Below are 25,489 nucleotides of genomic sequence, written 5' to 3'. Positions count from 1 at the left end.
CAAGGCCTGCCGGGCAAGGGGCATGTGGGGCCCACATGCAACGCCTCCCGTGCCTCCGAAGGAGCGGACATAACATTAATGGACGTGTGGTTGCTCGTTGGCGGATTGTGGGAGGCAGCACAACTTCAAAATCTGGGCGTGGCGCGAGGGGGAAGAAGCTAAAACTTTCCTCTCACGCTAGCGGTTGGGTTTGGAGCAAGCTGCACAGCCTCCAAACAGGCTGCAAGCTCGGTTTTGCAGCGAGCTCTATAAATTATGGCGACCCGGGCCGGATTGTGACCTTATTAGAGTGGCTTTTTGGTCCAAAATGACCATATCAGATTGGTTTGATACGGCGACTTCCTATGTTTCCTCTCGTATATGCAACATGCAGACCCCTGAATTAACATTAACATATGTGGACTCGGAGTTTGGGCTCATCGGTGCTGATATCTTTAAGGAGGTTCAAATCAGTCGCCAAACAGATGCTCCCAAAACCCACACGTTCGCCCATGAGACTTGAGAGAGATGAGAGGGCGGATATTATGGTTGAATGCTCGGTGGCCCACGGCCGATCTTCGCGGGACAGAGACGGCGATCGGCCCAAAAGGCGCGACACATTCCCAGCTCCCCACGCACGACAGTTAAAGAATGTCTTCGTCAAAAATGAATGAATGAATGAGCAGCCTTGCTTTGCTACGATGCCACCCTCGTCAGTGGATCTTCTCCCTCCCTCGCTCCCTCTGCGCTCTCATTTAAGACAACCGTGCATCAGAAGCAGATTTGGTCTGCCCAGTCCAGTGCGAGTGCTACAGTCCTACAGACAGAGCCCAGCATCGTAGATCTGCCCAACGAGGCCTCTACGGTTATTCCGACCTCTGGGAAGGCGACATGCGCATGTCGCCAACACGCCACAGCCCGCGCCCGGAGCCACGGCCGGCCATTTGATGCGGGTCGCTGGATCAATTCAGGAGAGTTTGTTTTCAGGGACTTTTTTGTGTAGGGAAAAAGTCCCTCTTAAAGACTTTTTTACCAAATGGGAGGGACTTTTTAGGGACTAAATTAGGCATTTGTTACTAAATGAAGAAGACTCTCAAGGAGAGTCTTTTTGGGACTTTTTGGGACTTTTTCAATAATGCCCCTCCATGCACCATTGGCCCGCCACCCCATGGTATTGTTTGATTGTTATTTTTCTATATACTAGGGGCAACATGGTCATTTAATAACCTCTAGGAAGGGGCTAGGGACTTTTTAGTCTCTGAAAACAAACAGGGAGGGACTTTTTAGGGATTAGAGATTTTTAGTTGGGACTAGAAAAAGTTCCAGGACTAGAGAACCAAACACCACCTTCATTCCCGCCGCCTGCGTCCGGATACGATGCTGGGGAGAGCAGGCGCGTACGTATACAGCGCCCATGCCATACATGACACGAGGATCGGGTCTGGGATACGCTAGCTCAGCTCAGATCAGATCGTCACGTATACGCTGTCTGCCGACGTTTTATTGCGTGCTGGAAGCGATCTGCGAGGCGCGTACGTGCACGGTGGTGCTGCTTTATTACGGACGCCAGTCAATCTTAGACCAGCCACTGCCAGGCGGTGAGAGAGAGAGAGAGAGATCTCATGCGTGCGTGCGTGCGTGCGTGTTGGGTGCTGGGCTGCTTCCGTCGCAGTCCGGGAGGTCGCGTCCGCGGGATTCGACGCAGCTAGGAGCCTGTCTGCCTAGTCATGTCGGAAAATCTTCCTCTAACCTGGACTAGTGGCGCTAGCACACCCTGTCAAAGTCGGCTTCGTCATTCGAGGTCCATGGGGAGGATGCCCCTCCACCACGCCAACGTTCAAACCTACTCCTAACACCGGGATTTATTATGTGTGAAAATTGACAGTTCCGACCCTTGTCAAAGACTATACTACCCTTTTTTAAGAATATATTTACAATTCTGACTTTTGAAAGAAGATTAAATAAAGTAACAATCCATCTGAAAAACTTAAGCCAAATCTGAGCCTTCATGTCAACACCACCCAGCACGGCTTCAAATGGATGAAGACTCAGATGATGCACTTGATATAGCCAAGTGCACCACATTTGTTTCCGCATCTTTAAACGGAAGGAGAAGGAGGAACAAACACGTAAATCCTGAAAATGAATACCAAAGTTGATACATTTGAAAACTATTTCAGAGCAAATACAATGTCGACCTGGATACAAAAAGAGAAAGTTTTCTGGAACTCAAAAACCCTTGAACCATAGAGACAAACATAGTCAAACCGCTCCAACGTAGATGCAAGGAGGAGTGGAAGATGGGAATGGGAGCCCGGGAGGATCACAAAATTAGGGGAGAGTTAAGTTCTTATATGCAGAGTAAAAAGGACCGGAGGGAGTACAAGATAAGAAATTTTCTCACATGTCGATACGAAGATTTTGTTTTATATGTTTTCCGCTTGAAACTGCAATTCCGTTTCTACCGGAGATAGCTATCAAATTACTTGTCGTCGTTTACCTATATAAGGGCTAGACGGAGCCCCGTCAAAAGCTTAAGATCATGCAGGAGCCTCATATATGTAACCTAACTCAATATATAGGAAAACACCATTTTAATCTCCCTCATTGATTCCCCCGCAAAAAAATCTCCCTCATTGATTAGTAAAGATAGGTAGGCAGAACGTTGGGTTATTATGCATGGGGGGGGGGGGGCTGAACCTGGGTAGAACCACCTTCAACATTGTCGAGATCTCTTCGGGCACCACCATTCCCTCTATTTATTTCCACGATCCTCTCCGTTGGTGCATTAATCATCGACATGCATGTTATTCGTTGATATCGAAAGGAGGAGTCAAGGATCTTCCAGAACCCCCTCTTCAGGTCCGCCCCACGCAGCCAACCTCGGCGCACTCCCATCGGGGGAGCCACCCAGAGTAGCAGCACCAGCTCGTGCGCTCAAGCCCACAACCCTAATCGCCCATTTCAAGCAAATGGTTTAGATGTCAGAAACCCGGAGTAACAAAAACACATATATGCTGATGTAATCATTTGAAGGTGAGGAAATACCTATTGTGTTTTATTCATTTCACTAATAGTGAAAGTTTATGAATCAATCGAGGAAGTTTTTTTCATGTAAATAACTTGTCATCTCTGCTTGTCTATATTAAATCCCGTTAGCTGCTGAATGTTTTCCTGAAATCCACTGCAAAGTTGAAGAGTCAAGTAGGGGATGCCTAGCCTCCAACTAACTGTTTGTTGTTGTTCCTGCGAATGATGTGTGTTTAGCCTGAAACATATCGAAAAAGGCTTTCGCCCCGCTTTATATATAAAGCACCGATCCACATACATGATGCAAACCACCCGACACCACACACACACACCCAAGGCAGATACAAGGGAGCTGACGAACAACAACGCTACTCTAAACACCCCAAAGCAAACAACAAGTAGGCAGAAGAGCATAGCTAAGGGTCTAAAGAGCTCTCCACCGTGAACGAGGCACCGCGAGGAGACGAAGCCGCAACTCGACGGACCAGGGACTCCAAAGCGGTGCTTTCAAGAAAGAAACGGCACCAAAGAGCCGCCACCGCCCGATCCAGGGAATCTAGGTTTTCACCTGGAGTAACACGAAGGACGCAGGGTCACCGCGATGGAGCCTTCAAGAAGGGAACGACGCATGGACGCCGCCGCCATCGGTCTGGCTCCGAGCCAGACGAGGTTTTCACCCCGGCCACCACCCTCAGCCTCCGTCCAAGGTACGGCCCTACATGAGAGCGCCGACCGCACCACCACCGAGATCGTCGAAGGCCCACCCCCATGCCGCCCACTCGGCCATGACAGCAAGCCCGTCAGCGCCCAAGCCACGAGCTCCGCCCACGAGCCAGCAACTCCCGCCACCAAGGCCGCCGCCTTGCATCCGGACACTCCGGAGACAATCAAAGGCACGAGCTTTGAGCCGACCGGCAAACCCCTAGCACCATCGGAACCGCCGGTGACCGACCCGCCCCGAACAATTGTCAGCGGCAAGGAGGCACTAGGCCAGGAGAAGGGGAGGGGGGAGCGGAGGTCGTCCGGACCGGCGCACCCCTGCGCGGGTGACAGGTAGTCGGTCTACCTGTCCCTCCAGCAGCCTCCCATGCGTCACCCCTGACGCCCTACCACGGCCTCCGGCCAGAACCTGCGAGGAAGAGGCAGCCACCCGTCCGCCGGCAAGGGCCGCCAGATCGACTGCACCCAGCCGCCGAAGAAGGCCGCCAAGAGCGTCAACCACCACCACACCACCTGCGCCTCCACGCCCTGGCCAGGAACAGCCGATGCCCCGCCACCCCACCAGAGCAGAACGTGGACCAGTTGCAGCGCCGCCACCTTGGAAGGGCCACCGGCCACCCCTGACGCCGCCAACCACCACCACCAGCCGGATCTGGGCAAGGGTTGCCAGATCCGCCGCCAGCACGCCCCCGTGCCTCCAGCCCCCACGAGCCGAGGAGGAGGAGGAGGAGGAGGGGAGGAGGGAGCGCCGGCGGTCCACCAGGACGCCGGGAGGAGGGAGGAAAACGGAGCAGCGGCCGACCGGCGCCCGGCGCAACCGAGCAGGGGAGGGCGCCCCGCGCCGCCCGTCACCTGCGCGTGGGAGGAAGACGCCCCGCCGCCGCCTGCGCCACGCGGCCTTTGGCCGGCGACGCCGCCGGCGGCGGTGAGGGATGGGGTGCGGGGCGAGGAGACGGGGGCGGCGGCGCTAGGGTTGCCTCCCGAGGACGCCCGCGGGAGCGCCTCGGGAGAGGAGGGGAGGGGAGAAGATTTTTCGGTTCTAGCCTGAAACATAGACATGATCCATACTTGTTCCACTTGCTATATATTTAGCTGGATGCAGACAGGGCGAGCAAAGCAAAGATGGAGTGTCTTATCTGGTTATGCATATATTGGCACTGGCATGTGCGCACCATATCATCATATCCGCGGCCAGCACTCAAGCAGCGGAAACACATATACATAATCCGCAAGATACGCATCCACGAGAGCATGATTTAGTTGGCACAGACATGCGAATAAACATCTCCAGCCAGCGCCATAAAACAAGCCAGGGAACGGTTGGAACGTATCCCGCGCCGAATCCACGTGCTGACTTTCTTTAGCCCCCTCCACGCCGTGGCGCGATCATGCCCGCGATCGGACCCCGCGCGGGTCAAATGGTTTTCAATCACGAACGAACATAATCACCAACGCCAAGATAATGAGAATTGTTTTACTAGCCGATGATATGAATCATATGATGCAACGCGTGGCGCCACGACGCGCGGATCGCCGTCGTACCACCGGTGGCGATTCTCTGGTGGTGTCGAACGGACCGGGGAAAAGGGAAAGGGAAACGGAGAAAAGGGGAGGGGAGGGGGTGGAGAGATTCCCCGACAGCAAAATCTAGAGGAGGGGGAGGGGAAAGCATTTCCCGTGCCCCACGAGCTGGCCACCGCCGGCGGGCCCCGCGCGCGCGAGGCTCGGGCCCACCCCGCCTCTTCCCTCTCTCTCTCTCCCACGCTCGCGGTCACCCCCTGAAGAAGAGGAGGAGAGGAGAGGGGAGGAGCCTTCATCACTGGCCTGCAGGTGCGCCGGGTCATCAAATCAAATGCGCGTACTCTCTCCCACCTCCCGCCCGGCTGCTTAAAAGCCCATTCTCGGTGCCGCCTCTGACCTCACCTCACTCCGGTGCAACGCCTCGCACTCGCAGTGATAATACCCTCTAGTATCTTTCTTACCACTAGTAGGAGGGCCGAGGACCTGCTGCTGGAGTGGTTGTTTGTCTGGTAGAGAGGAGAGGAGAGGAGAGGGAGATGGAAGGAGGAGGCGCGGAGGGCGTGACGAGGGTGCTGGTGGTGGACGACTCCCCGGTCGACAGGAAGGTGGTGGAGCTGGTGCTCGGCAGCAACACCTTCGCCGGCTCCTTCCACGGTCAGCTCCCTTCCCTTCCATGCCTCTCTTTAGATTGAATTCTCTTCAATGGCCGCCGTTCAATTTTCCTCTGCCGCCCATGCTTTTGCTCTGTTAATTTGCTCGTCCCATGCGCGTGCTTCTCTTGAACAGCATGTGTGCAAACTGAAGATAGAGACCATAATCGATCGTCATCGTCCCATGTTTTTAATCATCCTTTCCTTCCCCATTGCCGCGGCGTTTCTGAGCTTTTTACCACCACGTTTGCTCTGAACTAAAATCTTATTACCACATCACACAGTCATCGCCGTGGACAGCGCCAAGAAGGCCATGGAGTTCCTGGGGCTCAAGGACGGCAAGGTAACTAACAATTCCATCCGCACATCGCCTCGCATTCAGTACCACAGAGCAATCATCAACTGCAAAGCAAGACTTGCTTCTCCTCTTATTTAATTTCGCCCATTTCACGGCGGCGCGCCACTTGTCGGTGGCACGCCGGCCGCCGTACCGTACGGGGGGAGGGGGCGGGCTCGCGCATGCGCGCGTGAGGGTTTTGTGTTCTTGGGAGGGGAGGACGAGAGCCAGAAAAAGGTCGCCACTTTTTTATGGGGGGAAAGGGATAAAAACTCGCCGTCTTACAGCGGCCTGCTGAGGCTGTCTGGTAGCCACAGGACATGAGAGCACTAGTTTAAGGCACGGTTGGAGAAAGGTGTTGCTTGGATTAGCAGGGTAATAATAATCTGCTAGCACTGATTGTTTTCTTTCACCTGTGGTGTTTGTCTGCAGGAGCAGGCCGTCGACATGGTGCTCACTGACTACTGCATGCCTGAGATGACTGGCTACGACCTCCTCAAGGCCATCAAGGTGCACATCTCACTGCATGCATACATACCTATGTTTTCTTCCACATTTGTGCTGTGTCAGTCATTATTCTGGCTGGTAGAACATGTCCAATGCTCCCAGAATTCCATTACTAATTTCCATGAACGTTTTCAGGCCATGAGTCCTCTCAAGCCCATCCCGGTGATCGTCATGTCGTCGGAGAACGAACCCCAGAGGATCAGCAGGTGAGCCTCGATTTTGTTTCCCCTTTTCTTCACTCGAGCATCCATTTTTGTTCAAAGTCGATGAAGCTATGGGGGTGGGGGCAAAAAAGGATTGCCTTTGCTGCGACAGTAGGCAGACAGTACATCATGGGGCTAAAGCTCAGTTAATAAGATGGATTCGTAGCCACAGTGCTTGCTGCTTCAGTAAATACCCTGCAGTCAGTTCATTATGCTGCCTGTCCTTGCTCTTCCCATTATGTATCAGTATCAGTGAATTTTGAACATCCCATGGAGATCTCTGCTTTTCTCAGTGCATTCATTGTGTCTTTGTAATCTGTTGATTGTACTATACCGAATCCTGCAGCTGATACCTGATAGTAACCGGCTTAACTTTTTGCTGGGGACAGATGCCTCAAGGCTGGTGCTGAAGATTACATCGTGAAGCCTCTTCAGAGCAAGGATGTGCCGCGCCTGAGGAGCTGCTCGAACGCGAAGCCGAAGGACCCTCCATGCAGCACTGTGAGCAAGAGTGCGGACCACATAGCTGCTGTCGACGGCAAGTCGTCGCTCCGACGGCGAGCACACCTCACCGATATTGCCATGGCACGTCACCACCCCTACCTCCATCTTATTACCGCACCGTCGTCTAACCGTCTGATGTTCCAGGACTCATCATCATCTTCGCTTGCTGTTGTGTTTTTTTTTTTTTCAGGTTCTCCACTCGTCGAGCGCCGGGCTCTCGCACTACTTCCCGTTCCTCTTCAAGTTCATCCTGCTGGTCTACGCCATCCTGTGCGTCGGCGAGCTCCTGCACAGATGGTCCAACGGCTGCTTCCTCTCCTACCTGAGGTGATGGTGCCGCGGTCCAGTGACATGCTGCAGCTCTGCAAAGAGGAGTAGCTCTTGTGTCGTAGCTTATGAGTGAGCAGTGAACCTCCATGTTTCAACAACCATGGATGGAGCTTTAGGTAGTAGATTCGTTTGCTTTGAGATTCTAACCGGGCGGGCGTCGGTTCTTTGCCTTGTTGGGCTGATGAGTTGAGGAAGAACCCCTTGTATCCATCCTTGTACAAAACGCACAATGAGGCAGGCAGTATCTGATGTCCCTTTTGGCTTGGATCTTGGCTGATCTACTGATGTGACATCCAGGGAACTTTTCTTCGCCTTTCACTTGGTTGAGGGCGACTGCTCACCTGTTTCACTAGTTCATCAGATCTCATGAGAAAAGAACAGCACAAGTTGACTTAAAAGTAGCACCAGATCTTCTGATGGGAAAAGAAAAAGATGATGCAGACACCCTAGTATGGTCTCAAAGGTCAGGTCTATACCGTCCATGTATTGTACTCCTGAATCGTGTAATTGCATTCATGCAGTAGTTCAGACAGCAAAATTGCGCGATAGAATGTTTGCTTTCAGATGGGACCTTCTATTAGATGATTCCAGATAAAATGTTTGCTATTTACATGCCTAGTAATAATAATGTACAAAGGTGGGTGAGGGATCCGAGCCATTGAAATCACAATATTGCCTCCTGTCGCATGGGATCGCCCGTCTTCCTACTGCTACGTCTGTTGTATTTATCGTTGCATGCATAGCTGCAAGTTCCTTCCGCTGTTCTACATTTCACCGTCTGGTTGAGGTGCAAATTCTTTCAATATGTCTTCCTTGTATGGACCTGATTCATGCAGGACATTGATGACATGCTTAACCTGATATCAACGCAAACAAGAAAACATTAGTCGGAATTGTCAGCAACGTACTTGGTGGATAAGCACCTATTGGAAAATAGAAGGATTCTAATAAAATGAAGGAGCAGCACAAAAAACAGCTTTCTCTACTGTTTGTCCCTAAATTCAAAAGAGTGGACAAATGCAAGATGGAGATAAAAGTATACAAGTATTATTTGTCAGAAAACATAGAATTACTCATGACATCATGAAATGGAGGTAGTCTATAATGGTTAATATATTTCTAAGATGGAAAAGTTGAAATTTACTAGTTCGTTTTTGCTTTTGCGCGCGAGTGTTAATTTAGAAAAGAAATGTGGAAGGGTCGATACACGGCACCAATATTCTTTTCTGTGGGAAATGCATATTTAGACAAGTGTTATCATTAAATTCTAGTTACTATATTAACACATACACCTTTTTTAAGTGTGCAAGAAAGCATACACTCCTTTCCAAGAGCAGTAGCCGCTATTGTTTGGCATTTATTAGCTCCAAAAGCTGAAGCTCAATGTGAGAGAGGGAGCAGAATGCATAACTATCCACCGAAGAATTACATGGGAGTTTAATGGTGATGCATGCTCTACACAGTGCAAAAGCTGAAGCTCAATGTGAGAGAGGGAGCAGAATGCATAACTGTCCACCGAAGAATTACATGGGAGTTTAATGGTGATGCATGCTCTACACAGTGCAAACTTAAGACCAATCAATCCGCACAGTAGTGGCTTATCAGCCATCATAACATAAAGCCATAACACTTGAATAGTTCTATCGAAAACAGGGTACCATGTTTACATTTCACAATTAAGGACGCAATAATAGTCTTCTGCTATGAGTTCGGCTTTCAGATGACATAACACTAAGTAATTGCAGATACTATGCATGCAGATGGCTGAGTAGCAATTGTGGATGCAATATATTTAAGAAAGCGGTTTACAAATCCATAGGAGGCATATATTGAAGCAAACACAAAAAGATGGCTAAGTCACAACAGCAAAGCCTTTAGTCCGAAGCAAGTTGGGGTAGGCTAGAGCTGAAACCCATAAGATCTCAAAAGCATTTAGTCAAAAAAAGATGGCTAAGTGACATTTAAGGGAATATATTTTGAATAATCTCTGGCAACTGATCGAGTATTCAAGTGGAATACCTGAGCTGTCTCATGTACAAGAAAATTTCCTATAGCTGTCGCAAAACCAGGTTCTAAGAAGTAGTGGCAGCTGTAAGTTGTCACAGGGAGGTAACCACGCTGGATCTTGTGCTCTCCCTGGGCACCAGCTTCCACCTTACTCAGGTTTAGTTCTATGGCCGCTTCGATTGCCTGAACGTATAAATATTCTATAAGAACCATATGTGTCTCCACATTGTTCAGAGTACCAGTCAGATATAATATGTCCACTACAAATATAAGAGACTTTTGAATTCAATCTTCTACAGGAAATCGATTCTTATGAACAGATGAAAAACACAAGTGCAATTGATGATCAACTGGCCATCCCATCATTCGAAACAGCTCTACCTTTTTGCAGAATGGTCGAATAAGCATGTCCCGATGAAAGTTGGGGACAGTATTGCCATGACAAATTAGTTCTCAGTTAATACAGTATACATTATTGTACAAAGATGTGTGAATTACCTGGTAATAGCAAGCTTCAAAATGCAAATTGGGGAAATGGGCATCTGGTAGGCATCCCCATAAGCGGCCATATAATGTATCGCCTCCAATAAGATTAAGAGCTCCAGCGACAACTTTATCATCATGTTCAGCAACAATTAGCATTACCTTGTCCCCCATCTTTTCTCCCAAAAGGTGAAAGAACTCCCGCGTCAAGTATGCTCTGCCCCAGCTGCAAACAAACTTATCATATAAGTGAAAAAATTACGTCACACAACTTCTATGCAAGTACCACAAATTCAAATAGTACCCACCAACAAATATTCTGTGGGTCATACGAGCAAAAACGAGAGTGTGTGTGTGTGGGGGGGGAGGGGGGGTGAGGGGGATGATTTTTAGAACTTTGTGCGTCCAATCAAAGTACAAGTATATGCACTACTATTTAGCAATTAAAAGCATTTTGCCAGCTGTTATTGCTTTAATTACTTTCAAGCTCTTATTGCACAGTGACGCATGCATTGGTAGAAATCTGTTACTCATTTAGCAAAGTTTAGTTTAATAAAATGTCCGCAGAAGATAGACAACTATTTGAAGAAACCTTGTGATTTGTTCAGGAAAGAACCACTTGGGAATTGTTTAACATGAAAAATACAGAAAGTAAATTACAAGGAGAGAGTGTTATTGGACCAAACTGATTATCAGTTGTGTTACGGTAGAATTTATAGAAGGTGTCCCAGTGGCTGCTCTGCAATGCGAAGGAAAACCATTATAAGTTGGTAAAATCTGCAACTGTTTTGTGAAATAAACTTGAAGTGCCTCAGAAAGAAAGGCGGCTGAGCAGGTATTAGTGGAAGTATCTGATGATGCCAAGAAAACTAATACTGAGTACAAATAAGCAGCTGAGTAAAGTAAGTACCTTTATTTCATCTCCTCGGAGGCGCTTCATTTCTAAGTTCTGGGCAGGAATCTGAAAAGCAGGATAAAAATATAAATGTTATTTATATCCAAAATTTGAAAAGGGAATCCAAAACAAAGGCAAACCTTTTTACGTTCTTGTCTGATATTCTTCCGTTTGGGCTGCTTCAAATCCATCAAAAAATCATCAAAACTGAAGGGTGGAACAAAGAGATATCAGTAAATATTGATATATCATAATCACATAATCAATAGCATGTAAGCTCATAAAATTTCCAAAAGTAGCAAATGAGGGCAATGGCATGATCATAAATCCCAAGGTAGAATGTTTATACTTTTAACATAGGGACTCGCATTTCTTGCATATAAGCTCTTGCTTATCTACAATTATCTGCCGACATCAACTATTCCATTGGGATGGTCATGCAGATGTAAACCCAAACAGGGGGGAAACAATCTCATAACCACCAAGAAATGTCTGAGAAGATTGTATTACTAGCTTGTTCACCACACTGCCCAAATAAAGTCCCAGATAAAATGAAAGAAAAGGTATATCAAGTTATCAACAATCTGGGATCTTGATATGTTAACAAGTGTGGAAGGTTGTTGAAAAGAAAATCCTGGAGGTTGCATTATTGTGATGAAAATTGTAGGTGCCCTTGTTTGTGATGTAATCCTGTTTATATGTCTACCAGGCCGTGCTTATGACTAAATGTGGGCCCTGAGTCATAGCCTTATGTGGTCAGAAGAGCACTTTAAACCACTGCAATCCAGAAGTTCTATAAATCTCATGTTAACGTACCATTTGTAGTTCCGGTTTGTCCAATGGTATTGCAGCCCAATTCTTTGCAACAATCCACTATCCTTCAACTTGCTAAATTCACCTTCAGATGGAAAAGTTATATGCAGTGATGACACATTCAGCTGAAATGCAGCAGAAAACAAAAGATTGTCAATTCGTCCAGTGGATCGGAGGGTTTCCACCTATTTAAGAGTCACAGAAGCTATCAATGAAATAAAAAATGCATAGGCAAATTACATGCTATTATAACATTGTATACCCCAAAATCGAAATTAGCAAACACCATGAAGATTCAGCAGGTCTAAAGAGACTCTGACTATAAAACTCTCATTACTCTCATTCACTTATCGCTGTTAGACAATTCAATAAAGACAAAGCATTGATTTCGAAACATTAGCTGCAAGAAGACAACAGAGCCTTCCAATTCAGTGAACTAAACCTGGTGGCCTGTTGTATTCATTGGAAATGGCAACAAAACTAGAGTAAATGAAAAGACAACTGATTCATAAATTGATGAATAATGATTCCTATTGAGTATCAAAATGTCATATTGCCATTGCCATATGAAGCAAAGCACAACCATACAATAGCATTTTGTAACTTTTGCTACAATTATTCGGTAGCCAAGAGACTGTTAACAATATATTGCTAGAATTCTGACTTCACTACCTTGGTAGCCAAATTCTTCAAAGCTTTTACTAAAGCATCAAAAACTTGATCCCGGTAGGATGTATCCCGAAGTAATATTCTTTGACCAGTTACTGGAGTAAAAGGGACACAAGACTGCAACTTTGGATAGTATTCAAGTCCATAGCTGTGGTAAGCTTCCGCCCATGACTGATCGAATACAAACTCACCCCTAGAATGGCTGCAAATGCACATTGTGGTCGTTCAGCCAATGAATGAGATGAAGGGAAGTGTACAGAAATTAGGGAAACGGTAGATGATATTGTGTTAATGATGTTAAACCTTTTAAGGTAAAGCGGAACAACACCTAAAATATTTTCGCTCTCGTCCCGTGCAACAACATGCAGAGGTAACCACCCTGTTTCCTGAAATCAGTACAAGACATGACATTTCAAGGAGGCTCATAACAATTATAAATTGTAGGGCCCATGCTTATCGGGATAGAACAGAAGTTAGAGATATTAGGTATTGAAATTTCTGGGAGTATATTAACACGAATAAATGAACCATGAAATGAGTATAAAGTCTGATAGTGGGTGTACGGAATCAAGAAATGGTGCTTTATATGCTCACCTTCACTGCAGAACCTGATTCCTCTAAGCTCGAGAGAAATGCATGTGTAAGAAAAGGATTAAACTTTTCAGGCTCAACTGAATCAACTGCACATGCATCCCATTCTGCCGGAGGTATGTCCATGATAGAAGAGACAACAGAAATCGATACCTCACGTGGCTTCATGTCCACCTAAAATCAAGAAATGGTTAAGAAAGCCATGAATCAGGGGCACAAGTCCTGGAAAAAGAGTTGACTCAAGAAACACAGAAACACCTCTGAGGCTGACCCTGTGAGAGTGTACGATTCAGCAGAAGGGATCAGTTCACGAGTTCTCGAATATCTATCTCCCTTGATCCACCCAAAAAGTGCAGTAACTTTTAACCGTGAAGCCGAGCTTGGGGAGCCCATGTTGGAAGGTGAATACTCCTGCAAATCATTGTGGATGAAATGAATAAGCAAAGGCTTGGGAACAGAATTTGGCACAAAATAAGAAACATTACACAGGACAAGAATTACACAAATTCCAGAATGGATATCATTTGTAGACTGGGGTGAGGAAGTTGCGCAAAGCCGGATTGGAGTGTGTACATGATTCATTTCTCTAATGTTTAATAGAACACCGTGTTCATAAGGGTGTAGATACTTAAATCGTTAACAGTCATCATATCGGTATTGGTTTCATGTATATATAAAAATGTGACAGGAACAACTCTCTAACTGCCAGTTCACCAGGCTTATTATCACACAAACCAAATCCTACCAATCTTAAGCTTAAACGTAATGGTCCTGTCCGCTCACTTCAAGTGGAGCTAATCCAAGAGCAACCGATTCCCTTAAGTTACTGACTCGCCAACGGTGCGGCAGTCAAACTCTGCTGGACTAGCTGGATCGCTCCAAGAGGATTTGACATTCCATAATCGAAGCTCAGAATTCCGCCATCAAAGCGCGGAAATTATTAGGCCGGGACACCAGATCAGAACGCGCAGATACGGTACGGGCCTAAACAATTTCGGCAGGCGGGCGCCACGAGAGCGACGGGAGTGGGCACTCACGTGAAGGCGGGGACGGCGGCGAGGGGCGGAGGCGAGGACGGTGGGGGACGGGCGCCGCATCGCCACCGCCGGCGAGGCCATCGCTGCCTGCCTCCGACTACTCGGAGCTCCGTGGGGGCGTGGACAGTTTCGGGGGAGGGGGCGAGCAGTGGGTGTGTGTCACTGACACCTGGGCCCAGTACTCAGGGTTTCTGTATGGCTATGGCCGGGCATCCACCGGACGGCGGCCACAGAGCGTGTCGTAAAATCTGTAGCCACGTGGCAAATTCCTGAACGATGAACCGCTGTGCTTCCCGTTTTATCTTCTCTTCGGTTTTTTTCCTCTCAATTCCTTTCGTAAAGATTACTTTACAGTCCCTCTAAAGGAAACGTCAATCTAGGATTTCTTTTTGCAAGGAAATTATGGAGGCGATGTCACGACATTGGTGGAGTGACGAGGAAAACCAAAAACATATACACTGGTTTGCCTAGTGAAAAATGTATGTCCCTAAAGGAAAGAGTTATGCGGTTTTGAGATATTGTGTACTTTAACAGGACCCTACTGGGAAACAAGTTTGGCGTCCTATCGAGAATAACCTATTTTTTGTCGCAAAAAGAAATAACTCATTTTTGTATGTCAAAGTTCTACGCCCTATATATTTCCAGATGGTAAATTTTGATGCAACCTTGACAAACGGTTTATTTTATGTTTGGCACAACATATGATATGAAATCCAAACCTTCAAAAAAAGGCTACATGTGAATTATGGAAGGTAGAAGATGACGAAAATATACATATACAGAATATCCTTCGATCCCCTCGAGCAATTCAAGGAAAAGTCATGGCGAAAATATACTCACCAAAGCCCACGAACTGATTTACCCTTGCACTAGAAGGTGGGATAAAGGAAATAATAGAAGTGAGAGGAGACTCCCTAGACAAAATCAATTAGCACGACGCTAGATTCGTGAACGGCGCAGCAACAGCTGTCGCCAGCGATCTTTGGTCCCCTCGCCTCCGGCTGCCATCTTAGCGTTGCGAGCTAGGGGGACTTCGCATCTTCAAGATTTTTATGTTCCTCTTCAACGTCTAGTGATCTTTGTATTTTGTCAGAATAAAAGTACTATCGTTCTTTTGGCGGTGCTATGAAGTTAGAGTTTTCTGTCCTTGCACATCCGATTATTTGGATCTGATGAGTTTATGTTGGTGTGTGAAGCTTTTTTAGTTGGTTTGACTAGAACAATGCCCGTGCGTTGCAACGGGATATAAATATTCTAGTGCGTTAGCTTGTGATTAAGGTAAGTAAATTACCTTAATTTACTTACCTTCTGAACCAATTCCACTTTAATTTACTTACCTTCTGAAGCAATAGCGATGCCTCCAAGGTATCCACCCGTACGAGGAGTAGCATTGGGCGACGGACTGCTAGGTTGGTAAGTAAATTAATACCTTAATTTACTTAAGGTATCCACCCGTACGAGGAGTAGCATCGGGCGGTGGACTGCTAGGTCTGGTCGCAAGGCATAGGGGCATCGGAAGTGGCGGCGGTTGTGGTAGGGAGAAAAATATCAAACATAAAATGTGCACCCCACTCCCCTTTATATACACCTCCGACGTGGGCTCAACACTTGGCCCACTAGGAGTCCACACCAATTTCCACTCGGATCCAATCTAAATGGGCTCCTGCCTAGTGTGCGACCTTTTTCCAAACCGTGTTGCTCACGAGTTAGCTAGTATGATTAGGGTTTGTGGACGAAGAATCCTCCTGGTTTATTACCAGTTGGTTTTTGAATGATGTGTCTTTTTTTAACTTAAATGATGTACCCTAGTTTGCCCCGTTCCTAATGCAGTGCATATTTGAGAAGTCAACTTTGCAAATTTTGATCAAGTTTATAGAGAAAACTATATATATCTATAATATCAAAAATATAAAAACAAAACTACATCTTATGACGAATCTAATGACATATGTTTGGCTTTCTACATGTAATTGTTTTCCTCCACAAACTTGGTCAAAGTTTGTGAGGTTTGAGTTTTCAAAAAATCTATATGCATTACATTATGGAACGGAGGAAGTGTGAAATAAAGCTAAGCCATGATGACATTTCCTAAAAGAACCTAGGTTTTTTTTTCTTTCTTCTTTCACTTCTTTTCTTGTCCTCTTATTTTTTATTGCACTGCACATGCTCCAATGCAATGTTTTGCATGGGGCAAAAGATAGAAAAAACTGCCAAGAGAAATTCTGTGGCATTCAAATCATAGAGTAATCAGAAACCTTGGTTGCAGCAGTAAGCAAAATAACAGTACATTGTGGCCTTGATTGTCATCTTGTATATAGTTACATACAATTATGCATCTCTTGTCAGATGGCTACACAATAACATTAGTATCTGTAAAACTTGTTACATTCAAGATACAAAAAAAAAAGGAGACCCATACGGACTAGCCCCTACGACAATTTGTTAAGAAAAATTAAAATCAGGCACACACACCCTGCGGAACACAAGGCTCGGACGATGGTGAAAGGCTGGGCGGGCAGCCGGTAGCGCATCACTAGCCAACTGGTCGACGCCTAGTTCCCACATTCAAGATACACGAACTACGAGTTGCCCAAATTCCTATGTTCTATTTCGTTGACAGCACATTTCACAGAAATTTATTTGCCGAACAACGGAACTTGATGGAATGGTTTCAGTCTTGCACAGGTTTACCCGCGGCGAAATTTAGGGCGAACAGAGAAAACACCAGGCCTCTGCTCCTCAAATCGGTACCCATTTTCAATAAGGAAGCCCCTGACTGCAGCAGGCAGTGAAGCCTGTCCTTTGCTGTGCCTGCCAATCCCTGTAAGATGCAAAACAATAAGATCTCACTATATCTGGTGTTGCTTACACAAGGTACGGCTACAAAAGAGTAGTGATGCCCTCATGTGGCAGTGATTGGGGTAACAAGAAGTTTCGAGTAATTAACAAATAAGTTAATAGAGGGCAATATATTACCTGTGATCACCTCTAAGACAGACTGTCTAGGGCGAAGAAACACCACCACTTTCTCTGCTGCAACCTCATTTGGGACAGCAATTGTGGGTTCAGACTTATCTAATTCATCAGTTGAAGTTGGATTATTCCCTGGTGGCTGGAACTCTAACATGTGAAGATGCCTCTCCAATGCAGTTACAGCCTCTGATGCATGTAGACCATGCATGTCTATCTTCCAAATGTTATTGTTGCTGTTCCTGAGATGAAATATTTCTTCTGCTGCCTTATTATTTAACTTTTCAGCAGCCAACCGCTCTTCTTGAGCTCTGAGGGAGAGTTCCTTGGCAGCAGCATGGTCACCTCTGAAGAATGCATTGCTGGCAGCCTGAGAATGCTTTGTGGCAGCCCTATGACCAAAAGGAAATACAATGGGTCAGTGTCACACGAAAAGACTCAACGTCAGGAGTGCGGCACATTCAAGGGGTCAAAGTTAGCTAATCTTGTCTCTCAGATTCTGACCATCATGCTGATGCAAGATACTCTATGAGTTACAGAAGTATGTTGCTACGAAAGTTTGCATTTATTCGACCTACATTTGTCTGGGTTTGCATGAATGCAGCCTACTCTGATATGCATAAGCTAGTGAAACCCATAACAAATACAAGGATTTGCAATATACCTCATCATCTTCAATGCATCTTTCCGGTGGTTTAAGTAATCATCATCAAACTCTTCTAATTCAGGCTCCTGGGGTATAGAGATTAAATTCATTTGCGGTGGCAACAGTTGTGATTCATTTGAATGTTTATTCTCTGCTATAGTGTTTCCTGACACTGAACCATGTGCTTTATTCATCTCAAAAGGAGATTGACCAGTTGTTCTACCCTCCCTTGGCAGAAAGTCAGGAGCGACCATGGATTTCAGCAAAACAGATGACTGGCCAACATCATTATCCACGCCAGCCAATATGTCCTCAATTAAATTACTGTCGGCCCAACTATGAGCATCCTTCAGGAGCTTAATTTTGTTACCAGATGCAGAGTTTACACCAGAATTTGTTCTCACCATGTGATCAGTCAAATGCCTATTTCCATTTTCATTACCAACAACTGCAAATTCAACAGGGGGGCGAATCACTGATGCAAAAGGCTTTGCCTTTGGCATATTATTATTTCCTATAGCTGAGCTGCTGGCAGAACTGGAGCCTCTAGAACCCGAGAGAGCAGGAAATGAGTTGACATCAACATCATCGCCTCCATCAGCTGTGCCACGCAACCTGTGATCGAAAGCAGCCCACCCCGAATTGGGGATCTTCGGCCTATACATGTTTACAGTTGACAGCCTTCTTGAATGGCCTTATTTTAGCTTAAATAGGTAAGACCCCAACACTCGCCGAAAGGACGCTGGGTAGTGGGTCTCCTTTGTTTTACTTCCTTCAACCAATCGAGAAATCCACCAATTTCCACCTAAAATGTGGGCAAAGATGTCAACTCACTTCATCTAATACAACCATATAATAAATCAGCCAAAAGTGGCAAATCTTGGAACACAAACATATCACTAACAGTAATAAATAAGTTCAAGAACAACACGGTCCACGCCATTTTTTCATTTTCATAACAAGGTTTTGTTGAACCTGATATGTTCTCGCATTAAACCTTATTAGTACCAATGAGTCTTTCCATTAGTTACAGAAAAAAGTTACAATACAAATAATTGGACCTTTTTTTTAAGGCAAATAATTGGACCTTTGACTTGAATGTCTGACAGTAAGCCCTGTGATTTTATAAGTTCCAAATAGACCTATGATTATGCACGTTTGCTTGTACTAACTGTTTAAGGCACAAATTGTCAAACTGCACAATTACAAACCAGTGTCCTGTTTAAAATAAGCCTTGAGGTTATTTTCTTTGTCACAGTTGTTACTAATGATTGTTTCCACCACTTTATTGATTAACAATTGCTGGAAACAATCATCAAGTCATAAATGAAAAAATGATTCGTGAATGGACCTGTACTCTTTATGATGCCTTCCAAGTCGTTCTTCATCAATTTAGAGCTATCCTCTTTCACAATGAGTCTTTCCATTAGTAGACCTATGACCTTTGACTTGAATGTCTGACAGTAAGCCCTGTGATTTTATAAGTTCCAAATAGACCTATGATTATGCACGTTTGCTTGTAGTAACTGTTTAAGGCACAAACTGTCACACTGCACAATACAAACCAGTGTCCTGTTTAAAATTAGTCTTGAGGTTATTTTCTTTGTCACAGTTGCTACTAATGATTGTTTCCACCACTTTATTGATTAACAATTGCTGGAAACAATCATCAAGTCATAAATGAAACAATGATTCGTGAATGGACCCGTACTCTTTATGACACCTTCCAAGTCGTTCTTCATCAATTTAGAGCTATCCTCTTTCACAATATTCACTACGAGTAGCGCCCGAGACAAATAAGAAGCTACTGTGCACTTATTTTTACCGAATCCACTTTTGCGGCAGTCCAACCCTCTTTGCCTTCCCCCAAATACCAAGCCCTCGCAAGTTTAACAGCGATCCAATAGAAATTTGCACAGATTGATAGCACAGGCAATCCACCACGCAAGCTCCAGCCGCCCACAGCTTAAAGCTTTCCCCATGGTCTATATACTCACTATTCAGATAGACCGGTAGGCGCACGTACGTACCTCTGCAAAAGGGTGTTATTTGGGGGCGTTGACCCACAGCTCACGGAACCACGGCGTGGAGGGGGCCGGTGAGAAGGGCAGACCGGAGGGGCGGGGGGAGACGCTGCTCTTCGCTTCACAAGTCCGGGCTGCAGCGTTCCTTCCGAAATCCATAAACTGCGGCGGCGGCGGGCGGAGGATTCCGGAGAGCGAAGTCGGGGGAATCTTTTTTTCTCTCTCTCTTCTTCTTCTGTCCGCGAGGTCGCGAAGGGGAACAAACTCGTGGTGAAGGTCGTTATTATATAGGGTAGGTGACGTGAGGTGTCCTCTTTCCGATTCGGACGGTGGAGGTAAAAAGCGCGTGCCATAAGGAAAGTTAGTGCTGGACTCGGTGCGCGTTTCCGTTCCCGGCAAGTATAGTTGACTCCTCAAACGCGGTTGGGCCTGGGTCTTCTGGGCTGTGACGGGCTGGGATGTATATGCAGTCTTATTTTTTTCCATTAGCCACCTGATGATGACGTCCCCCTCAAAAAAAAACTGATGATGATGTATCTGCAGATCAGCAGATTGTCAAAGAGAATGGGTGCAGTGGACCTGACCCCACACGTCATCTGCACTACTGCACCGTGCACTGCTACAGAGGATCTCGACCCGGTGCAGTACACATGCAAAATCTTCATCAATCATCTTGTTTTCCTGAATTAGAAGAAAACACCGAGAAGGTGCGCGGTGCGGGTCTTACGGACTGGCTCAACAACATTTAAAAAAAGGAAAAAAGACAGGCATAACGAAATCTACGAGGTCCTAAGAACGCAACTGAAAGGAAGAACTGTACAGCTACCCAAAGATGAGAACAAATTTTGGTGTAAACTCTGAAAAGGAAGAACTGTACGCAACTGATGATGCAGGCGAGTCAGGGGGGCAAGCGTGAATCTTTCACCAATTTTATGCATGAAAATATCAACACAAGCAGGAAGGCGAGCTACTGACCCAGATATCTTCGATCAACACCAAGCGAGCCGAACGAGAGCTCTCACCCTCACTCCTGCTACTTGTGTTGTTTCATCGGCCTGGCTGACGCTGTTAACAGACCTCCAATCAGATTTCCCCAAAAAGATAACATTGCTGAAATTCCTAATGCCAGTGAGTCAGCAACTGTCACCAAGACTTCCAGAGTAGTGAACCTGTCATCAAGGAGTTAAGTTTATTAGTTCCAACTTCTTTCAGGAGTCGCATTGGGCTCCTTTCCTTAATCAATTAGTCTCGATTCTTGTTCTTAAGGCAAGAGTTGCGCAAGACAGCCAGAAAGGCCATGCTGATGCAACTTTATGAAGAAAACAATTCCATTGCCCTCTATGATCGCCATGATAGTTTTACTAGTTTAGCAGAGGAAGGATCGCCGGAAAGGTAAATCTTAAGGCATACATGCAGGATTTAGGTACAAGTACAGCAGCCCATATGCGCGAACAAGAATGTGTTCTTGCAAGTCAGCATGCAAATTAAAACACACAATAAGTTTCCCTCTGGAGACAAAATTAATCAGCAGGCACCCTTATTTTATAATTCAGTGTCATAATAAAATATTTACAAGACAACTAAGATGTCAGAAACAAACAGCATTGTTGTGATGAAAGGCATGAACAAAAACGAAATGTCACTGAACCTTGGTTGGTACTTAGTAGAAAGCCGAAGAGAGTTCCAATGGAGATGACACATGATATATTTGCTGCTTGCTTCAACTCCAGGATGCATGCTGTGGCCTGGAGCCATGTTACTTATTTGTCTCAATTCTGCCAATAGGATGAATTTGTTAGCATAAGCATAACTAATGGATACAAAGTTATCAAGTTCATCCACAGTTGAACCAACGCTGGATGTCAGGAGACAAACGAGCATACACAAAATTCAATCAAGTAACGCTTTCTCGGACACGCCTGGTAGCATGCTGTTATCTTTACAAAAATGCTATGATAGCGCAAACGACCAAAATGCAAGCATTTAATGTGCTTAGGTAATTTCGTATTTGCATACCTCAGAAAGATAAATACTATGGATCGGAAGAGCTACCAAAAGACATGTTTGAGAAGAAAAACTCCAACTCAAGTTTCTGCAACCCTGTGACCAGATCAATTGCACTAATGTTGAAAGTTGTAACTGAATGTTCTTTGCCAGCTTGTGTATCTTTGATTTGCTGATACAAACTTCCAACCATGTCGTAGATAAAAGAACTATCTTGGTGATTAACATCACTGGCTATAAACAAGTGCCTGGCTGCATCCTGCAGGTTTCTTCATATCCTTGGACTTCATCAATTTCCTGACATGCTCCACACCGTCCCATTTCTCATCAGCTGCATAGATGTTTGACACAATGATATAGTTCCCTATGTCCCCGGCCTCCATGGAGAACAAGTGATCAGCTGCGAGCTGGCCGATTCTGATCTCTCCATGGACCTTGCATGCTCCTAGCAGAGAGCCCCATACATTTGCATTGGCCATGTGAGGGGGCATATCCAACACAAAACTGTATGCGTCTTGGAGACGCCCACCGCGGGCAAGAAGGTCAACCATGCATGTGTAGTGCTCTGCTGTCGGTTCAACTCTGTAAATATCTCTGGCGAACTTGAAAACCTTGATTCCTGCATCAACAAGCCCAGCATGACTGCAGGCTGACAGCAGAGCAGTTAGAGCTACATGGTCTGGCTTAATGTCAAGTGTAAGCATTTCATAAAACAGCTCCACTGCCTCTTCTGCCATTCCATGCATTGCATAGCCTCCTATCATGGCAGTGAATGTGACAAGGTCTTTGTTAGGGCTGACTCGAAATAGATTGTATGCATTGGTTATATTCCCGCACTTTGAATATGCATCAAGAAGAGCTCCTTCAAGATGGATGTCTTCTAGGGATGCTCTGAGCATGTAGCTATGGCATTGTTTCACAAGTTGTACCGAACTCAAATGGATGCAAGCGAGGAGAATATTTGTAATGCCAACAGTATCGGGACACTGCAACTGATGAAACAGACAGAAAGCTTGATCAGACATATTATTGCGTGCATACAACTGAATCATGAGATTCCATGTTGTCCTATCCTTCTCAGGCATTTGATTGAAGATTCTCTCAGCTTGCTCTACACTGTTATTTTTCAGGTAGCAAGAAATCATAGTATTGCCTGTTACAATGTTCCGACCGGCTAGGTTTCTGAAAAGTGTATCTGCATCCTGCGGCTGACCACACTTTGCATATGCATCGAGAGTAGCATTTGCAACTGATATTTCCCCAATATAACCAACTCGCAAGGAATATCCATGAGCTTCCCGAACCCTCTTAGCACCACAGAAGGTACTCATGCGGATAAAATTTAAGATTGTGACAGAGTCACAACGAGTTACCTTGCGGCACATTTCACAGAAGAGTTTGGCGAACTCCTCAATATGTTCTTTTCTGTTAGCACAGCCCGATAGAATTGCATTCCATGATACTGAATCCTTGTCCAAAATATCAGCAAAAGAATGAAGAGCATCATCAAATCTGTCACACTGGTTATAGAAACTAATAAGAGCATTCATTAAGGATGTTTCCTGACGAAGTACTGGATGCCGATAAATATAACCATGAACTGCCATCCCTCCTTTGACATCACCTACTTGAGCACAAGCAGTGAGCAGACTAATGAAAGAAACAGAATCAGAGGTCATTCCTGTAGACAGAAGCCTACGGAACAGGCCTAACACCCTAGAGTTGCACCCGTTTATCACATATCCAGCAATTATTGTGTTCCACGTAACAATATCTCTTGAATTCATACTTCTGAATATTGATTCCACAACCCTCATTTCACACACCTTGGAATAATGAGTCATCAGCGCATTACAAACAGACATGTCCATATATAAGCCAAACCGGAACACGAAACCATGCACTTCTTTGCCATAGTTCCTCCCATACTCCATAAACGAGCATACAGGAAGAATATTGGCTACTGTTGAATAATTCGGAAGACATTCCTCTGAGATCATCTGACCAAATAGTACGAGTGCTTCTTCGAACAACCCATTCTCAGAGTATCCTGCGATAATCGAATTCCAAGAAACAACATCCTTGCAATGAATTGAAGAAAAGGCTCTATGCACATCATCCGTGATTCCACCTGCACCACATTTTGCATACATTGATACCAATGCATTCCCACACAACGTATCAGATTCCAACCCAGTCTTGACGACATAGCCATGGACACTCCTCCCAGCCGTCAAATCTCTCAGTTTTGCACATACCGGAATGACGACAGCCACCGTTACCGCAGTCGGCATGCTTTCATCTACACCACACGCAAGCATAGACCGGAACAAGGCAAATACGTCGTCAAAATGCCCAGCCCGGGAGGTCCCAGTGATCAGGATGTTCCAACAAACCGCGTCAGGGCAGCCCATTTCATCAAACACCAGGCGGGCGTCCGTCAGAGCCCCACGCCTCCCGTACATGTCCATGATCGCCTTCGCCACAGCCACGCCCGCGGCGTTCCCGAGCCTGACAACAAACCCGTGGAGGCAACTCCCCAGGGCACCGCTGTCGGGGAGCGCCGACGCCGACTTGATCGCCGCGGCGAGCGCGAGCCTGTCGGGCCGGAGGTCCCGCCCGAGCATCCCGCGGACGAGGCAGACGGACCCGTAGTGATCCCCGCTCGCGGTGCGCGCCCTGAGCAGCTCACTGCACTGCCTGTGGTCCGGTGCAGGCATCGCACCGAACACATTGTGTGCGTCGCCGGTGTGGAAGAACCGGTTCCACCCGAGAGCGGCATGGGCGACACGCGGGGAGGTCGTCGGAGAGCAGCACCCGGGTTTGGCCAGCCTTGTGAGGAGGAGCATGGCTTAGTGGAAGGTCCAGTGTGGAGAATGGCGTGCCGGCGTGGGCATGGGAGGCCTTGGAACGCTTGCTGCGGCGCAGCGAAGGTGGGCACGGCGCGGGCCGCAGCCGCGCGCTCTGGCAAAGGGAGGAAATGATGGGGCCGAGACAGGACGGGCCGCCTCGCGTTACGGAGCATCTCCGATCATCATAACGGGCTATTTTGACCCAAACAAATCGAACTCACTTTTTAGTATGGCAAATAGACCGGTTTTCATGTCAAATTTAATTACCATGAGGATGGCAATTTCCTAGCAATTATGGTAAATTCTTGCCATGTTCAATTTTTTGTCAGGATTTGGTATGCTTACTAAAGAAAAATTTCATTCTCACGACAATTAAATTTGGCATAAAAACATTCGATTTGCCATGGTTAAAATTTGACGTCGAATTTGTAACATTACAGTAATTACCGCATCTATGGTGGTCAAAATAATCCCGTGCAAGCTACAAAAATTGCACGTAAACTTCGTGACTATCCCCCCCCCCCCCAAAGGGCGGAAACTCATGGGGTGAACCCATTTTACATAGTTCTAGATTATTAATTTTGACCTGGCCGGTAACTGCTTACTTTCTCTCCATTTTCAAACCCCCATTTTTACGCAAATCATTTAACTATTCAAATAGCACACAACAATTCAACATTAAAATGTTTTGAATAGAAAAAATACATGGTTCAACCA

At 46.1% G+C, this 25,489-nt stretch overlaps 4 protein-coding genes across 5 annotated transcripts; 1 reads left to right on the top strand and 3 right to left on the bottom strand.

The window, feature by feature from the left end:
• The first annotated feature begins 5,307 nt into the window (after positions 1 to 5,307).
• On the top strand, positions 5,308 to 8,121 carry LOC109736741 (two-component response regulator ORR1). Its single transcript, XM_020295948.4, has 6 exons — positions 5,308 to 5,904; positions 6,185 to 6,243; positions 6,670 to 6,747; positions 6,880 to 6,950; positions 7,337 to 7,532; positions 7,642 to 8,121. The coding sequence occupies exons 1-6, from the start codon at positions 5,787 to 5,789 to the stop codon at positions 7,780 to 7,782; spliced, it is 663 nt and encodes a 220-aa protein (XP_020151537.1). The 5' UTR covers positions 5,308 to 5,786; the 3' UTR covers positions 7,783 to 8,121.
• A 213-nt stretch (positions 8,122 to 8,334) lies between these two features.
• LOC109736739 (uncharacterized) lies at positions 8,335 to 16,320 on the bottom strand. 2 transcript variants are annotated; one of them, XM_020295947.4, is made up of 12 exons: positions 14,277 to 16,320; positions 13,498 to 13,650; positions 13,243 to 13,413; positions 12,952 to 13,034; positions 12,652 to 12,850; positions 11,983 to 12,104; positions 11,307 to 11,373; positions 11,182 to 11,232; positions 10,958 to 11,010; positions 10,287 to 10,497; positions 9,801 to 9,971; positions 8,335 to 8,638 (listed from the first exon to the last, which is right to left on the bottom strand). In XM_020295947.4, the coding sequence occupies exons 1-12, from the start codon at positions 14,355 to 14,357 to the stop codon at positions 8,546 to 8,548; spliced, it is 1,455 nt and encodes a 484-aa protein (XP_020151536.1). In that variant the 5' UTR covers positions 14,358 to 16,320; the 3' UTR covers positions 8,335 to 8,545. The 2 variants fall into 2 exon arrangements, with proteins under 2 accessions (XP_020151536.1, XP_073364744.1); XM_073508643.1 differs by having other exon boundaries at positions 13,511 to 13,650; positions 14,277 to 14,453.
• A 225-nt stretch (positions 16,321 to 16,545) lies between these two features.
• On the bottom strand, positions 16,546 to 20,189 carry LOC109736742 (uncharacterized). Its single transcript, XM_020295949.4, has 4 exons — positions 19,923 to 20,189; positions 17,911 to 18,697; positions 17,253 to 17,638; positions 16,546 to 17,097 (listed from the first exon to the last, which is right to left on the bottom strand). The coding sequence occupies exons 2-4, from the start codon at positions 18,555 to 18,557 to the stop codon at positions 16,964 to 16,966; spliced, it is 1,167 nt and encodes a 388-aa protein (XP_020151538.1). The 5' UTR covers positions 18,558 to 18,697; positions 19,923 to 20,189; the 3' UTR covers positions 16,546 to 16,963.
• A 1,370-nt stretch (positions 20,190 to 21,559) lies between these two features.
• LOC109736738 (putative pentatricopeptide repeat-containing protein At5g08490) lies at positions 21,560 to 24,910 on the bottom strand. The gene is made up of 2 exons (XM_073508642.1): positions 21,933 to 24,910; positions 21,560 to 21,691 (listed from the first exon to the last, which is right to left on the bottom strand). The coding sequence occupies exon 1, from the start codon at positions 24,767 to 24,769 to the stop codon at positions 22,148 to 22,150; it is 2,622 nt and encodes an 873-aa protein (XP_073364743.1). The 5' UTR covers positions 24,770 to 24,910; the 3' UTR covers positions 21,560 to 21,691; positions 21,933 to 22,147.
• Between the last annotated feature and the right edge of the window lie 579 nt (positions 24,911 to 25,489).

This window comes from Aegilops tauschii, chromosome 2, assembly GCF_002575655.3.
Source record: "Aegilops tauschii subsp. strangulata cultivar AL8/78 chromosome 2, Aet v6.0, whole genome shotgun sequence".
Taxonomy (NCBI): Eukaryota; Viridiplantae; Streptophyta; class Magnoliopsida; order Poales; family Poaceae; genus Aegilops; species Aegilops tauschii.
Note: the sequence above shows the minus strand (reverse complement) of the source record. Positions and strands in the feature narration are given on the sequence as shown.